Source organism: Polypterus senegalus, chromosome 8 (assembly GCF_016835505.1).
Source record: "Polypterus senegalus isolate Bchr_013 chromosome 8, ASM1683550v1, whole genome shotgun sequence".
NCBI classification, from domain to species: domain Eukaryota; kingdom Metazoa; phylum Chordata; class Cladistia; order Polypteriformes; family Polypteridae; genus Polypterus; species Polypterus senegalus.
The window spans coordinates 79,787,407-79,801,869 of record NC_053161.1 but is presented as its reverse complement, the minus strand read 5'-3'; the positions used below and the strand labels follow the sequence as shown (position 1 = coordinate 79,801,869).

Below are 14,463 nucleotides of genomic sequence, written 5' to 3'. Positions count from 1 at the left end.
TAAATACGTACAATGCAAGAAAAATTGTATACAGTAAATGTGTGTACAGTGACACTAAACGTAAGTACATGTACTAAATACTGTAAGTAGAAAATTAATTATGGTTACTCACCAACAATGACACGATGACTTGTCTGATAACGATGAGTTTAATTTTACTGCACAACAAAAGAGAGCGTTACAGCCCTTCTAAAGGAGCCTCTTCAGGCGACTGTATAGCACCGCCATTGTTATTCTTCCGGCAGTCTTCAATTCAAATCCCTAAAGCAGATTCCATCCAGACTACTGCCTTATTACATCCACTTACAACTCGTTTTGCACCCTGGTTAAAAGGACACTGCGGCCATAGATCTTATATTCCTTTCTTACTTTTTAAATAAAAAGAATCGTAGCCTCATTGATGCTGTAATGGCGTCCTACAGCGGTGTAGCTTTTCCCTTCCTTCAACAAATCCAAATCGTTTACCTTTTCGGCAATCGTTAACATCTTCTGTTGGCGCTTGGGCACGGCCCCTGAAGCAGTAGCAGGAGCAGGTCATTTTGGAGCCATAATGATAAATGCACAAAGATAAACACAAAAGAGCACAAAAGTTAACTCTTTACACAGCGAAACACGTTGATGCTGAATGAGCCAGACAAAACTTCCTGGTTAACACCGCATTCAGCACACAGGAACTTAACTGCGTGCTCTGATTGGTCAGCTTCTCAGCCATCCACCAATAGCGTCCCTTGTATGAAATCAACTGGGCAAACCAACTAAAGAAGCATGTACAGGAAGTAAAAAGACCCATTGCCCGCAGAACCCGCGAAGCAGCGAAAAATCCACGTTATATATTTAGTAATGCTTACATATAAAAATCCCCGATAGAGTGAAGCCGCGAAAGTCGAAGCGTGATATAGCGAGGGATTACTGTATATTGGAATGAATGTCACTGGAAACAAAGGCATATCAGGATCGCAAAACAAATTCATTAACCTGAAAACAAACTAAAGGCCAAACCAAATCAGTTATTGTTTCTGACATTCTGCTAGTAATGTAGAAAATGCAACCATACCAGAACTTCATGTTCAACCATAATACAAAGGTGTGGGTATGGTGTGAAGAAAACAATGTTACTTTTCTGTGTGCCTGGATAACCTTTCATCAAAATCATTTCATTCACTGATGAGACAGACTGCACTTACATGAGGAAGGGGAAAATGTTCTAGCTGTGAAAGAATCTTTAGAAAAGTGTGCAGATATTTAAACAATATAGTGTGTAGGTAAACCTGATGAAGGCATACAGGATTTAAGAAACTAAATTAGTTGAAAATCATCCAAAAATACCACACAATATTCCCATTTAAAATGTTTTCTTAGAAACAAAATACATAAGCTAAAGGCAACAGTATTACTTTGAGACTATGATATTATTAAAACCATAAGACTGAAAAGATCAGATCAGAAAGGCAAAAACAGAAACTGAAAAAATAACTGCTTATTAAAGCTAAAACAAATAGCAAGCATTTTTCCAGTACAGCTCCATCAAAAAATACAGTAAAAGGGAATTTAAGAACCCTTAAAGATACAAAAGAAAAATCATTGAAAATGAGAAATGAGTAAGTGTGAAATCAAGCACAGCGTTTAAGGATTTTAAGTGAGTGCCAGATCCTTTAAATGTCCCTGGGACTTTTATCCATATGTGTTGGGACTGCCCTTGAGTTTCTGCATTTTGGATGAAAGCTTCTAATTGCCTCTCCACCATTTTTTTCTGTTAATATTGTCCTTTTGTCTCATATATTTCTTCACTTGGACCTCTCTTCTCTTACTTTGATTTCTGTCCAGCACAGGTTACTCTGTCTGGATACCACCTCTGCTAAACTAATCACAGTCGCTTGTTGGAAATCTCTAGACTCGCTCTCTGTATAATTCTGTAAGTTCTTTTTCTATAAATCTAAACCTACTTGAACCTTAAGTGTTATGGATCAATGGGTCACCTGGCTCCATTATAAAGAAGTGGAAAGCTGTGGTACACTTGGCATTAATTATTTATGGGAAAGACATTAGGTAGCCAGAATTTTTTTTACCACAAAATTTTTGCCTCATGCTTAAAATTTCCAGTATTGATTTGGCAGCTTTGACTGTCTTGCTTATTAACCTTTGACTATTATTACAGTTGCCCTGTATCTGACTTGCATTCCCTGGTCTAGTTGCTTAAATCGAAACACTTTTAGAAAAGCATTTCCATATTGCTTATACTGTAATCTACAGTGCAGAAAGCTACTCTTTCAGTGCTAATGACAAGTTTCAGAAACTCTACTATCTGCGCACCAACTGATGTGTCTTATGGTTGGACTTTAATTCTGATAATCAGGTGCATTCTAACAGTCAATAAAAGATTCCAGATGCAGAAGACTATACAAGCAGAATGTGTAAATACATTACACATTGGGTGGTAAGGAACAAATGACCAGAACACAATCCGCCAAGTTCTCAAATGCACTTGAGGTCTGCAAAACACAAACAGTATTCCAACAAAATGCCAAAATCTCTGCTTTTCCCTTTTCAAACAATGGCAACCTTTCTTTAAAAACATTCTGTGGTATGCTCTCTTTATCTTTGGGGATTAACAAAGTATATCAAATCAAATATCAATATCAAAAACTTTTGTTGCTGTACTACTGAAGCAGAACCAGGAAAAGTTGTGAGCACTTCATTATAGTTTTATAGCACACAATTTTCTGCTTCACCAGCCAGCAATTTACAATATGATGCCAGATGATCTCCATCCATCCATCCATCCTCTTCCGCTTATCCGGGGTCGGGTCGCGGGGGCAGCAGCTTAAGCAGAGAGGCTCAGACTTCCCTCTCCCCGGCCACTTCTTCTAGCTTTTCCGGGAGAATCCCTAGGCGTTCCCAGGCCAGCCGGGAGACATAGTCCCTCCAGCGTGTCCTGGGTCTTCCCCGGGGCCTCCTCCTGGTTGGATGTGCCCAGAACACCTCACCAGGGAGGCATCCAGGAGGCATCCTGATCAGATGCCCGAGCCACTTAATCTGACTCCTCTCGATGCGGAGGAGTAGCGGCTATACTCTGAGCCCCTCCCGGATGACTGAGCTTCAACTCATTTCAGCCGCTTATATTCGCGATCTCGTTCTTTCGGTCACTACCCATAGCTCATGACCATAGGTGAGGGTAGGAACATAGATCGACTGGTAAATTGAGAGCTTTGCCTTACGGCTCAGCTCTTTTTTCACCACAACAGACCGATGCAGAGCCCGCATCACTGCGGATGCTGCACCGATCTGCCTGTCGACCTCACGGTCCATTCTTCCCTCACTCGTGAACAAGACCCCAAGATACTTGAACTCCTCCACTTGGGGCAGGATCTCTCCCCCAACCCTGAGAGGGCACGCTATCCTTTTCCGGCTGAGGCCAGATGATCTACAAGCATAATTTTAGTTTAGCATCATAGGTTGCAACTTGCTTTTTTCTAGTTAAAAACTAAGGTGGAAAGTTATATTACAGTTGATGCCTACTGCTAGACTGTCACATTATGTCTTTTGTTCAGTGTTTCATCTGTCAGCATGCCAGCCTGCAGCACTATTGTCATTTTCCTGCCACAGCAGAATTCAGATTCTTGGCTTCCACCTCCTGAATATGCAAATGAAGTGTGGCCTTAACTGAGAATGAAAACATCCATTAATGTTTAAAAGCCAGAAGCTGTAGTGTAATAGCATTGCCCACTCACTGTCAGATGCTATGGATTAGACATTTTTGGTATCTGCCCAGTACAGCCACCTGCTAGTAATTTGTAATACTTCTGAGTGACTAAAAAAATGAAGTTAGGTAATTGACATGGTTTATTCTGTACAAATTAGGACTTGGCTGGACTTACTTTCCAATTGACAAGTCCATTTCTCTGATCACACCAGACCTAACTGAGCTTCTCTCCCGAAAAATTATTCACAGGTCAGCTGTCCTCATCTCAAGCTATATTTCACTTTCAATTGGCAAACAACTTTTGTTTTGACGGTGAATGGAAAGACTTGCCTTTTACCTTCACTTGCAAAAGCTGATACTTCATCATTATGTGGATAGGAGTGTCTTCTAGGTTCTCTTTCTATTCTTAGCAGAGTTGAGGATGTTCTACACTCTGTATCAACAAGACATAATTTCTAGTAGCAAATGTCTTATGCTCAGGCTTTGGTTTCATAATTTCCATATGGTAACATATAACCATAAACCACTTTTATGAACACCAAATCTCATGCGAGTGTGGAAGATAATAAAAAGTGGGACAGTTCTGGCAGTGCGGTCAACCTGGCTGGTAGAGTGAATTGCTTAGGAGACAGGTTATGTCATAGCAATTGTCTGGCAACAAAGACAACAGGCATATATGAAACTGTCTGATTGCTTTAGTTCAGTAGTAGAAATGACAAGTTTAATTCCCGAGTATGAGTAGAGGGACATGGAAGTGTTGCCCTGAAAAGTTCCTCACAATTTATATTTGGGGACTTATCCATCATTCAGGGAAGGGGTGCATGTAAAAAGCCACACATGAAACCCAGCTGAGAGACAGAGACAGATCTGTTGCATTACATTTCCTTTAGCGCATACTTTGATATTTGTACTCATCCCACCTCTGCCATTTAAGGAAGGTTGGCAAGAAATAGAAAGAGAGAGAAAGATGGGGGAGCCACCCGGAGCGATTCCTTGCTAGTGATATGTGTTACGATTTCATTATGAATTTATTTTTTTCTGTGCTCTATAGATGTTTCTGTACATTCCCTTTAATGTAATATTATGTTTTAAAAATCAAGGAATATAGTTATTATATTAATTTCTGTATTTGTAAGGTTTTTCATTTTGTTACCAAAAATTACTTTTACCACTGTGCCATTTTGTTTTTGCTTGGGGGTGCTGCAATGTTGCGTTTTTTTGTTGTCTTTGTTTCTAGACAAATGCCAGTTAAAGTCAACAGGAAGTGTGACCTCCACTTTTTAAAAAGAAGGACTGGCTTGACTAATTTGTTTTTGATGTGTGTTTTGTTCTGACTAAGTTTAATTTCCAGGTCACTCCATTAATATTCTGTAAACCTGTGTGGTGTCAGAACAACATGGACAAACTCCATGTTTTCTATTTAACATTATTATCTAGTTCAAGTCTCATTGGGAACTTCACTATCACCAAAATTCTTTGCTATTTCATTTACAATTTGTTTTAAAACCGCTCACAGTTAGACTCAGCATTTTGAGTGATGCCTGCTTTGTCCTCCATTGAGAACCCAATGGAATGGCAGATGTTTTTAGAGTGAAATAGATTAACATTTCAACTGAAGTTTCCATCATACCTTGGTGTTTGTATTACTACCATCAGAGGTTTGACACAGTTTCTGCAAATATGGGCCTGTTCCTAAGTTTGTGTGCAGTCTGACTTATCAATCACTGGCTTTCTTTCAAATATTTTACATTAAAAACTAAGGCACTGACAAGAACCAACCTTACACTTTATTAAGCTTTTTTGAAAATGAATTGATAGATGAATATATATACTGTAGCTCCCCATAAAAAATTGATTTCTTTTGTATACTTAATGCGGCTAATATACGTTGTGCTCCCAAGTTATTCAAAACAGTGTTTACTTACAAATGGAAAAAATAATCAATTCTTACTATTTTATTGCTGTACATGGCAAGGTTGTTGAGTTCAATCTAATTTCAAAAGTGTTAAAGTTCTGAAGAAAGTTTAGTGTGGAGAAGAATTAACACAAGGCCATTCAGTCACCAGTTTTACCTGTATGCATTAATTAAAATATTTTGATTTTTTTTCCTCTTCTTCTTTCTGCTGCTCCCTTTAGGGGTTGCCACAGATGATCATCTTTTTCCATTTCTTCCTGTCCTCTGCATCTTGCTCTGTTACACCTATCACCTGCATGTCCTCTCTCACCTCATCCATAAACCTCCTCTTAGGCCTTCCTATTTTCCTTTTGCCTGGCAGCTCTATCCTTAACATCCTTTTCCCAATATACCCAGCATCTCTCCTCTGCACATGTCCAGACCAACACAATCTCACCTCTCTGACTTTGTCTCCAAACCTGAGCTGACCTCCAGCTCTGTCTCCTGTTTTTTGGTAAAGTGCCACCGTCTCCAACCCATATAACATAGCTGGTCTCGCTACTGTCCTGTAGACCTTCCCTTTCACTCTTGCTGATATCAGTCTGTCACCAATTACTCCTGACTCTCTTCTCCACCCATTCTACCCTGACTGTACTCTTTTTCACTCCTCTTCCACAATCCCCGTTACTCAGTACTGTTGATCCCAAGTATTTAAAGTCATCCACCTTCGCCAAATCTACTCCCTGCATCCTCACCATTCCACTGACCTCCCTCTCATTTACGCACATGTATTCTGTCTTGTTCCTACTGACCTTCATTCCTATCCTCTCTGGAGCATATCTCTACCTCTCCAGGGTCTCCTCAACCTGCTCCCTACTCTTGCTACAGATCACAGTGTCATCAGCAAACATCATAGTTCACGGGGACTCCTGTGTAAACTTGTCTGCTACCTGTCCATAATCATTGTAAATAAGAAAGGGTTTAGAGCTGATCCCTGTTGTAATCCCACCTCCACATTGAATGCACCTGTCACTCCTACCGCAGACCTCACTACTGTCACACTTCCCTAATACATATCCTGTACAACTCTTACATACTTTATTGCCACTCCCGACTTTCTCATACACACCACAGCTCCTCTCGAGGCACCCTGCCATATGTTTTCTCCAGGTCCACAAAGACGCAATGCAATGCAACTCCTTCTGGCCTTCTCTATCAACACTCTCAGAGCAAAAACATCATATCTGCGGTGCTCTTACCTAGCATGAAACCATACTGCTGCTCACTAGATCACCTTCCTTCTTAACCTAGCTGCCACTGCTCTTTCCCATAACTTCATGCTGTAGCTCATCAATTTTAGCCCCCTGAAGTTATTACAGCTCAGCACCTCCTCCTTATTCTTAAAAATCTGTACCATTACACTTCTTCTCCACTCCTAAGGCATTCTCTCACTTTTCCAAGATTCCATAAAATAATCTGGTTAGAAACTCCACTGCCATCTCTCCTAAACAACTCCATGCTTCCACATGTATGTCATCTGGACCAATGACTTTTTCATTCTTCATCCTCTTCATAGCTGTCCTTACTTCCTTCTTGTTAATCTATTGCACCTTCTGATTCACTATCATTACATCATCCAAACTTCTCTGTCATTACCTTCATTCATCAGTCTCTCAAAGTACTCTTTCCATCTACTCAACACACCATCTTTGCTTGTGAGTACATTTCCATCTTTATACTTTATCACCTGTCACACACGCGTGTTTAGGAGACAACTAAAGGGCTTGAGTACATGTAATTCCACGGCGGACCGGGGGTGGCGAAGTGCATTAATTCTCCCTCTCGATCTTTTACAGACCAATCTAGGGAAATCCCGCCCGGCTTTGGGGCAGCCAACGATGACATCACTTCCCCTACTGGCCTTTAAAGCAGCCATCTTGTGGATAATAGTCAGTTCTGTTTTGGACTCTTGTGTGAACATGTCTATACTTTTGCAACAGTTTTACAGCCAGGAAAAATTAAACGGGTGGCTGCCCCAAACCTTCGAAATGTCCAATGTTTATTATTCTTATAGTGGTGCAGCCGGTAGGATGATAAAAGCTCAGAAAAGAACAGGACCGGACCTGAATCATGACCAAGTGGGAGAGTACCGTGCCGAACTTCTGGGTGGGGGTTTCATCTCAGATTTTGGAAAGAACCGGTGCAGACTCCGCTCCCTTTGTCTAATTCCGGGCCATATAGATTAAACAGGGAGAGTGTCGATGGGATACACCGATGTGGGCTGGTCTCTATGGGGGAAGCAATGGGGACGTATTATGCTCTCTCGGAGGAGACAGCTGTCCTCCCCGCAGGGGCAAAGACCTCAGTGCAAAAGGGGGATTCCCCAGAACAGCAGGTAAAGAGATTACAGGCATGGAAACTAGACCCTGAGTGGTCTACCCAAGAGCAGCTTGAGGCTCTATGGGAAACGCTGGCGGCTTGGTTAAAACCCACTGCGTGCACCACCTTCCAAATTGTATAAAAGGTAGTCTGTTTTATATTAATAAACAATCTGCCGGAACATTTCACCCAGCCGGTCTGGGGAGACTTTTCTACTGTGAACGAGCTCATTAAAACATCTAGGACAGCCTCGCAATTTGGGAGAGTAGAACAGTCCTTTAGCGGATGCCGTGAAGATTATGTCCCTCCTAATCTGCCCTCTCGGCATAAATCGGAGTCCCCGATTCCGTGGATGCGGCCCTCCCTTGGGAGCGAGGCGGAATGTAAATGGAAAGAGGGGACTGGGTTGTGTGCACTTTCAAACACCTTGTCAATGGCTCATATGGGAGAGGTAGTTGTAAATGGATTTAAAGTGAAAGCTCTCTTTGATTGCGGCAGCAACATTTCCATTGTTGATTGCCAGTACGTACTACCGTGACAGTGGCTAAAAATAAAGACCAGTATAACCTGTGTGCACAGGGATATCTGATTCTATAAATCCGCCCAATGTTTCATCAGCCAGGGAGGACCAGTTAAAAGGATCACCGTAGCGGTCCTCCCAAATCTGCCTTTCACTGTAATTATCGGGCAGGACTGGTCTGATAGTAAAAGCGGTGAAGTACTGACCCCTCCTAAACTTAATTTTGACCTAGTAACAGACGGGAATCCTCCATCGCAGGTTGTCTCCACACCGTGTACTCAGTCGGAAGAGAGAGATATGGGAGGTCAAGAGGAGAATGGAGAGCTTCCCAGGCTGTTGCAGACCGTTATGTCAACTGTCCGCGTCTCGACGGAGCGGGATGACTCCCCGCCCCTTGAGGTCAGACTGGACCCTCTCTCAGATTTAAGCTTTCAATTTAGACAAACACCAGTCTTGTTTAAAAGGGAACAATAGAATGATGAGTCCCTAAAATTTGCAAAGAATACAGTGGTTCTCATCAACGGTCAAGGCACCTATCAGCCCATGCCACAGGGGCCCCCACTTTGTTATAAAAAATGATTTATTATATCGGGTCAGTGAGCACGAGGGGGTCTGCGGAAGCTGTTGCTAATCCCGTAAACTTTCTGGCGGCAGGTATGTGAATTAGCGCACGCCCACCTCCTAGGAGGCCACGGAGAAAACATTAGAGTGTATCAAGCTCCGATTTTATTGGCCAGGAATTAACAAGGAGGTTCGCCACTTCTGTATCTCTTGTCCAGAGTGTCAGCTGCGGCAAATTCCTAGGAGGGACCGTGCTCCTCTTGTTCCCCTTCCCTTGATTGATGTCCCGTTTGAAAGAATAGGGGTCGATATAGTGGGACCCCTGCAACCCTCGGCCCGAAGACATAAATATATATTAGTCCTCGTGGATTATGCGACCCAGTATCCAGAAGCTGTTCCATTGCGCTCAGCTAATTCGAAAGCCATCGCACGGGAACTAGTAGGGGTCTTTGCGTGAGTTGGCATTCCTAAAGAAGGGACGCCGTTTACCTCTGAGACATTCAGGGAAACGGCCAAGTTATTTAAAATAAAGCACTTAAAGACCGCGGTGTATCATCCTCAAACCGACGGTCTAGTGGAGAGGTTTAATCAAACTCTCAAACAGATGCTTCACAAGGTGGTCAGCGAGGATGGAAGGAATTGGGATCAACTCCTCCCCCTCATACTCTTTGCCTACAGGGAAGTTCCACAAGCCACGACGGGGTTCTCACCATTTGAATTATTATATGGAGGGCAACCCAGGGGCATATTGGACATTTTAAAAGAAGGTTGGGAAGGAAAGGTTCTTCCCTCGACTAATATTTTGGAGTATATTGTGCCAGTTACACGATAGATTCGAGAAAATTCGACCCATATTAAAAAGTCACATTGAGGAGGCGCAAGCAGCACAGGCCCGCTATTATGACTGTGGCACGACGCTTTGGGAATTCCAACTGGGGGATCGGGTCATGGTGTTGGTTCCCACCTCTCACTCTAAACTACTTGCCCATTGGCAAAGGCCATATGAAGTTAAGGAGAGGAAAGGATTCATCGACTATTTGGTGAATACAGCCCAATCGTGGACTGAGCAAGTGGATATATCACGTGAACCTGCTGAAACCGTGGAAGGAGAGGGACCGTTATACCTCCTCCGGCCAGCCCCGCTCATTCTTTGCTCAGACCAACAAACTTAACTTCTGCTCTAACTTGAATACCCGACAGAGGCGAGAGTTCGAAGCATTTATCTCATCTGTTCCAGAAGTGATAGACAAAAACCCCGGAAGAACCTCTCTGATTGCCCACGATATTGTGACTGAACCCGGGGTCATAGTCCGAGAGCACCCCTATCAACTTCCAGAGGCAAAGAAGGCTGAAGTGGAACTGGAAATCATGCGCATGCTCGACCTAGGTGTCATAGAGGAAAGTTATAGTCCCTGGTCCAGTCCAATAGTCTTGGTTTCTAAGCCTGACGGAGGTTGGTAGCTTTGCAATGACTTCCGTCAACTTAATCAGGTCTCACAGTTTGATGCTTATCCTATGCCTCAAGTGGACAACCTCCTTGAGAGGCTTGGACAGGCAAAATATCTGACCACATTTAACCAGCATGTCCGAACGACATTACAGACGCTGGGTGAAGCCGGTCTTCGAGTCAATCCAAAGAAATGTTTCTTTGGGTTGAAAGAAGCCAAATATCTGGGTTACCTGGTGGGTCACGGTACTGTGACGTCACAGTGCTCTAAAATAGATGCCATTTTGAAAATGCCCCGTCCACGAACCAAGCAGCAGGTCCAAGCATTTCTCGGTTTAGCTGGGTACTACTGCCGGTGTGTACCTTGCTTTTTGGAGAGAGCTGTGCCCTTGAGTGATTTAACAAAGAAAAGGGCTCCTAACATTGTGGTATGGAGTGATACGACAGAAGCTGCATTCAGTGACTCAAAATGGGCCCTGATGTCGGCACCTGTTTTGAAGGCACCTAACTTTTCACTTCCTCTTATCTTCCAGACGGGCGCTTCGGACAGAGGCCTAGTAGCAGTGCTGAGCCAAAGTGTCGATGGTGCTGAACACCCTGTCATGTTCCTGAGCCGGAAACTGCTGGATTGGGAGACCAGGTATGCGGTGGTGGAAAGAGAGGCTCTTGCGATTAAGTGGGCGATTACACAGTTGAGGCACTACCTCCTGGGTCGGGAGTTTACACTTCTCATGGACCATGCACCTTTACAGTGGATGGCCCTGCTTAAGGAGTCCAACCCTCGAGCCACTAGGTGGTTCCATGATCTACAACCTTGTAAGTTCTCACTCATTCATCGGAAGGGTTCTCTCCACACCAACGCTGATGCTCTCTTCTGCATCCACAACCTTTATATGGGTAGCTGCCCCAAACCTTCGCAATGTCTGATGGTCATTATTCTTACACACCCTAACCTGCTGCACATCTTTCCCAGCTCGGTCCCTGTCTAGCCAATCGGTACAGGTCCTTTTCTCTCTCCTTAGTGTCCAGCCTCTCATACAACTCACCATACATCTTTTCTTTAGCTTTAGCCACCTCACTCTTCATCTTACACCTTATCATAGAAAATAAAAATTCATCATTGGCCAGTAGATAAAACACTAGTAATAAAATGGTGTCTATGTTCTGGAATGATATCATTTAAAATGTGTCTTTATAAGCAACTACTTTTTTATCTGTAGTGTGTTTAAAAATGTATTTAAATCTCAAGGAAAAGCATGTCAAATTGCACACAGAAGCTGTGGTTCATTTAACATTTGACTGCCAATCATTAAAAAAACATGCAACTGACAAAGGCAGCGCATTGCAATTTCCCATTTTCAACAGATGAAAGCCACTATTAGTAAAGCATTATACAGATGGAATACTTTAGCAGATTTTCCCTTCAAAGTACCGGTAACACAGCAAAGCATGATCTTAATGGAATGCCTTTTACTAATGCAAACAAAGAGCTTTAGTTAAGGAAAACCCTAATTTATAGTACAATATGGCGTAACAAAAATAACTGGAGATGACTGTCAAGAAAGACGTTCACAGATAATGATTTTCCTAATGCTGTCATACAATGTCAGTGGATTAAACAGTGCAGGGGAGAAGCGGACGCTCAAAAAGCAAAAAAATCCATGAAAAAGCCACATTTCAAAATATGCTGCACTATTCACAGGAGGATCCCTCCAGTATCTCATACCTTGACCTAGGCCTCTAAACAGTAGTAGCTATAAAACTAACATAACCCAGAGACCAATGTAAAGAATTCATGTTTTTAGAATAATTTCTCCAAACGCTTATTTATGGCCATTAGGGATAGCTAGCTTACCTGTGAAATTCTGGCCTGATTGTGAAAAACATGTAGAGGTCAGTCCATTGTTAACATTTTATTCTTGTGTGGGATTCTTAACTGGCTAAGTGATTAATAAACAATAAAATTAAGAAACAGAGAAAACTCCCAGGACATTCTAATAGTAAGTGGAAGTTTCCAGAACAAGCATTAAGTAAGTGTTTCAAGAACATTCTAGCAGCAAGTACAGTGGCAGCTTCTATTTTAGCATTTTTTGGTGAATGAATCTCAGCAGAAATAAAGGAAAAGATAGTGCAAAGCCTGCAGTGGCCACCATTACCAGGCATTATTCAACATTTTAAAAGGACACGTGAATCCGAACAGCTAATGTAGGATGATCTGGTAACAGAAAGATCAACATCCTTTTTGATGTCCTTATGGAAAAAGATCTTGGTCGTTTCTCAAGAAACTTCCCAGTGTACACATGATCCAATCTTCAAAAAATTTTGTGAACCTTTTGCCACACATTACTCTCATTGAAAAGTAAAACATCACACTGACAATAGACGGGGAACAGAAACAGTTTATTCTTTGACTGGTTGCAAACTATCGCAAGAATTTTCCAACTTCATCAAAGTCTGTGCTAATACTGTAGACCTATAAGCATGCAGTTGTCTGCTGCTCAGTTCAAATGACATACAAACTGCCACAGGAGTGACCTTTAAATGTTTATTTTTAAGACATTTTGTGTATTTGTTATAAATAGGATAATGAATAAAACCAGCCTTTTGGAGAACTTGAATCTGTTATTATTTTTGGGACACTCCACTGTGCCACTGTACTATTATCTGGGGTTGCAAGCACCCATTACTGTTTAAAAACTTCAACACACATTATACAAGAAACTGATCATTTATAATCAAACTTTAAGTGCTAAAAAGATGACTCACAGGTAAGAAAAAGGGTAGACACAAATAGATGAAAGAGAAAATATAGTCTTGAGTAGGTCAGGGTTGTCAGCATTACATAGGAAAACACATCATCTTAGAAAGCTAAAAAAGATTTTTGATTTGATTTGTCTACGCTGTCTCATGCTTCATATGTATTATATATGTTGCAAAAGCTTCATTTTGTGTACAGTAAATTAAATTTGGGAACCAAAAAGCACTGTAAAGGTGAAACATGTGGTTACAAAATAGATTCAGAAATTAGGATCACATTTTTGAAAACCTCAAGACATTTGTACCATTTTAGGGGATACTTACTATATTTAGTTTTTGTGTGAATAGAACAGTTCTCTGGACATTTATCTGTGACCAATGCAGGGCTGAACAAATTTGGACAACACTGAAGCTTGAGGCATACTTTTCTGCAGAAATCAGAAACTTGGTCCGAGGTTCGGACGATCTTAATTGTTGATCTGTAAGTCTTTCCTTTATATCTAAGGGGACAAAAAATGGGTATTTCAATACAACTCAGGAAACTCCATAGGACCAGATAACATAAATGCATTCATAAACTCCTTGAACTGTACCTTCCTTTACTTAATTAACCTGCCATTAAATGAGGTTTTCCCAAAGACAAGAGGAACCCATGACAACAGTTTACATGACGATTTACATGATAACAAATTACATTAAATGAAAATTATTCTTGAAAAATATACGTAATGCTTTACAATAGTGACCACTTATTCTTTTTTATTATGAACTAATGTGAGAGTTATTGCCACTCAAACTGATTACCATATGCCAGTAACAATCTCAATGTACTCTTTACATTTGACATTAATGACCCTATAAAATATCATGGATTGGAACAAAATTGTACCTTATAGCATCTTAATTCACAATTTTCTAACAATATAGTCATTATTCTAAAGCATTACCAATATTTATCTGTATTATAATTATTTTTTTTTTAAATTTTGTTAATTTTATTACAATCATTCCATACAAATAAATCAATTTTTAGAAAAAGTAGGATTGAGAACAAGTCGACCCCCACCCGAGAGAGAGAGAGAGAGCATGGCCAACGAAGTAAAACTTAAGGCTTGTAAACATACCTAAATTGATGAGTTTGATAAGCCAATAGAGATGAATGGAGAAGAAAAAGAAATGCAGAAATAATTGCTTCCTCTGTGCTT

At 41.3% G+C, this 14,463-nt stretch overlaps 1 protein-coding gene across 3 annotated transcripts in view; it reads right to left on the bottom strand.

Annotated features, from left to right (window-relative positions):
- The window catches only part of sfmbt2 (Scm like with four mbt domains 2), a 428,667-nt gene that overhangs the window by 23,545 nt on the left and 390,659 nt on the right, over positions 1–14,463 (bottom strand). For all 3 annotated transcript variants that reach the window (XM_039761324.1, XM_039761326.1, XM_039761325.1), the window contains one exon: positions 13,583–13,758. In XM_039761324.1, coding sequence (XP_039617258.1) covers positions 13,583–13,758 — 176 coding nt within the window. The remainder of the gene's footprint in view (positions 1–13,582; positions 13,759–14,463) is intronic.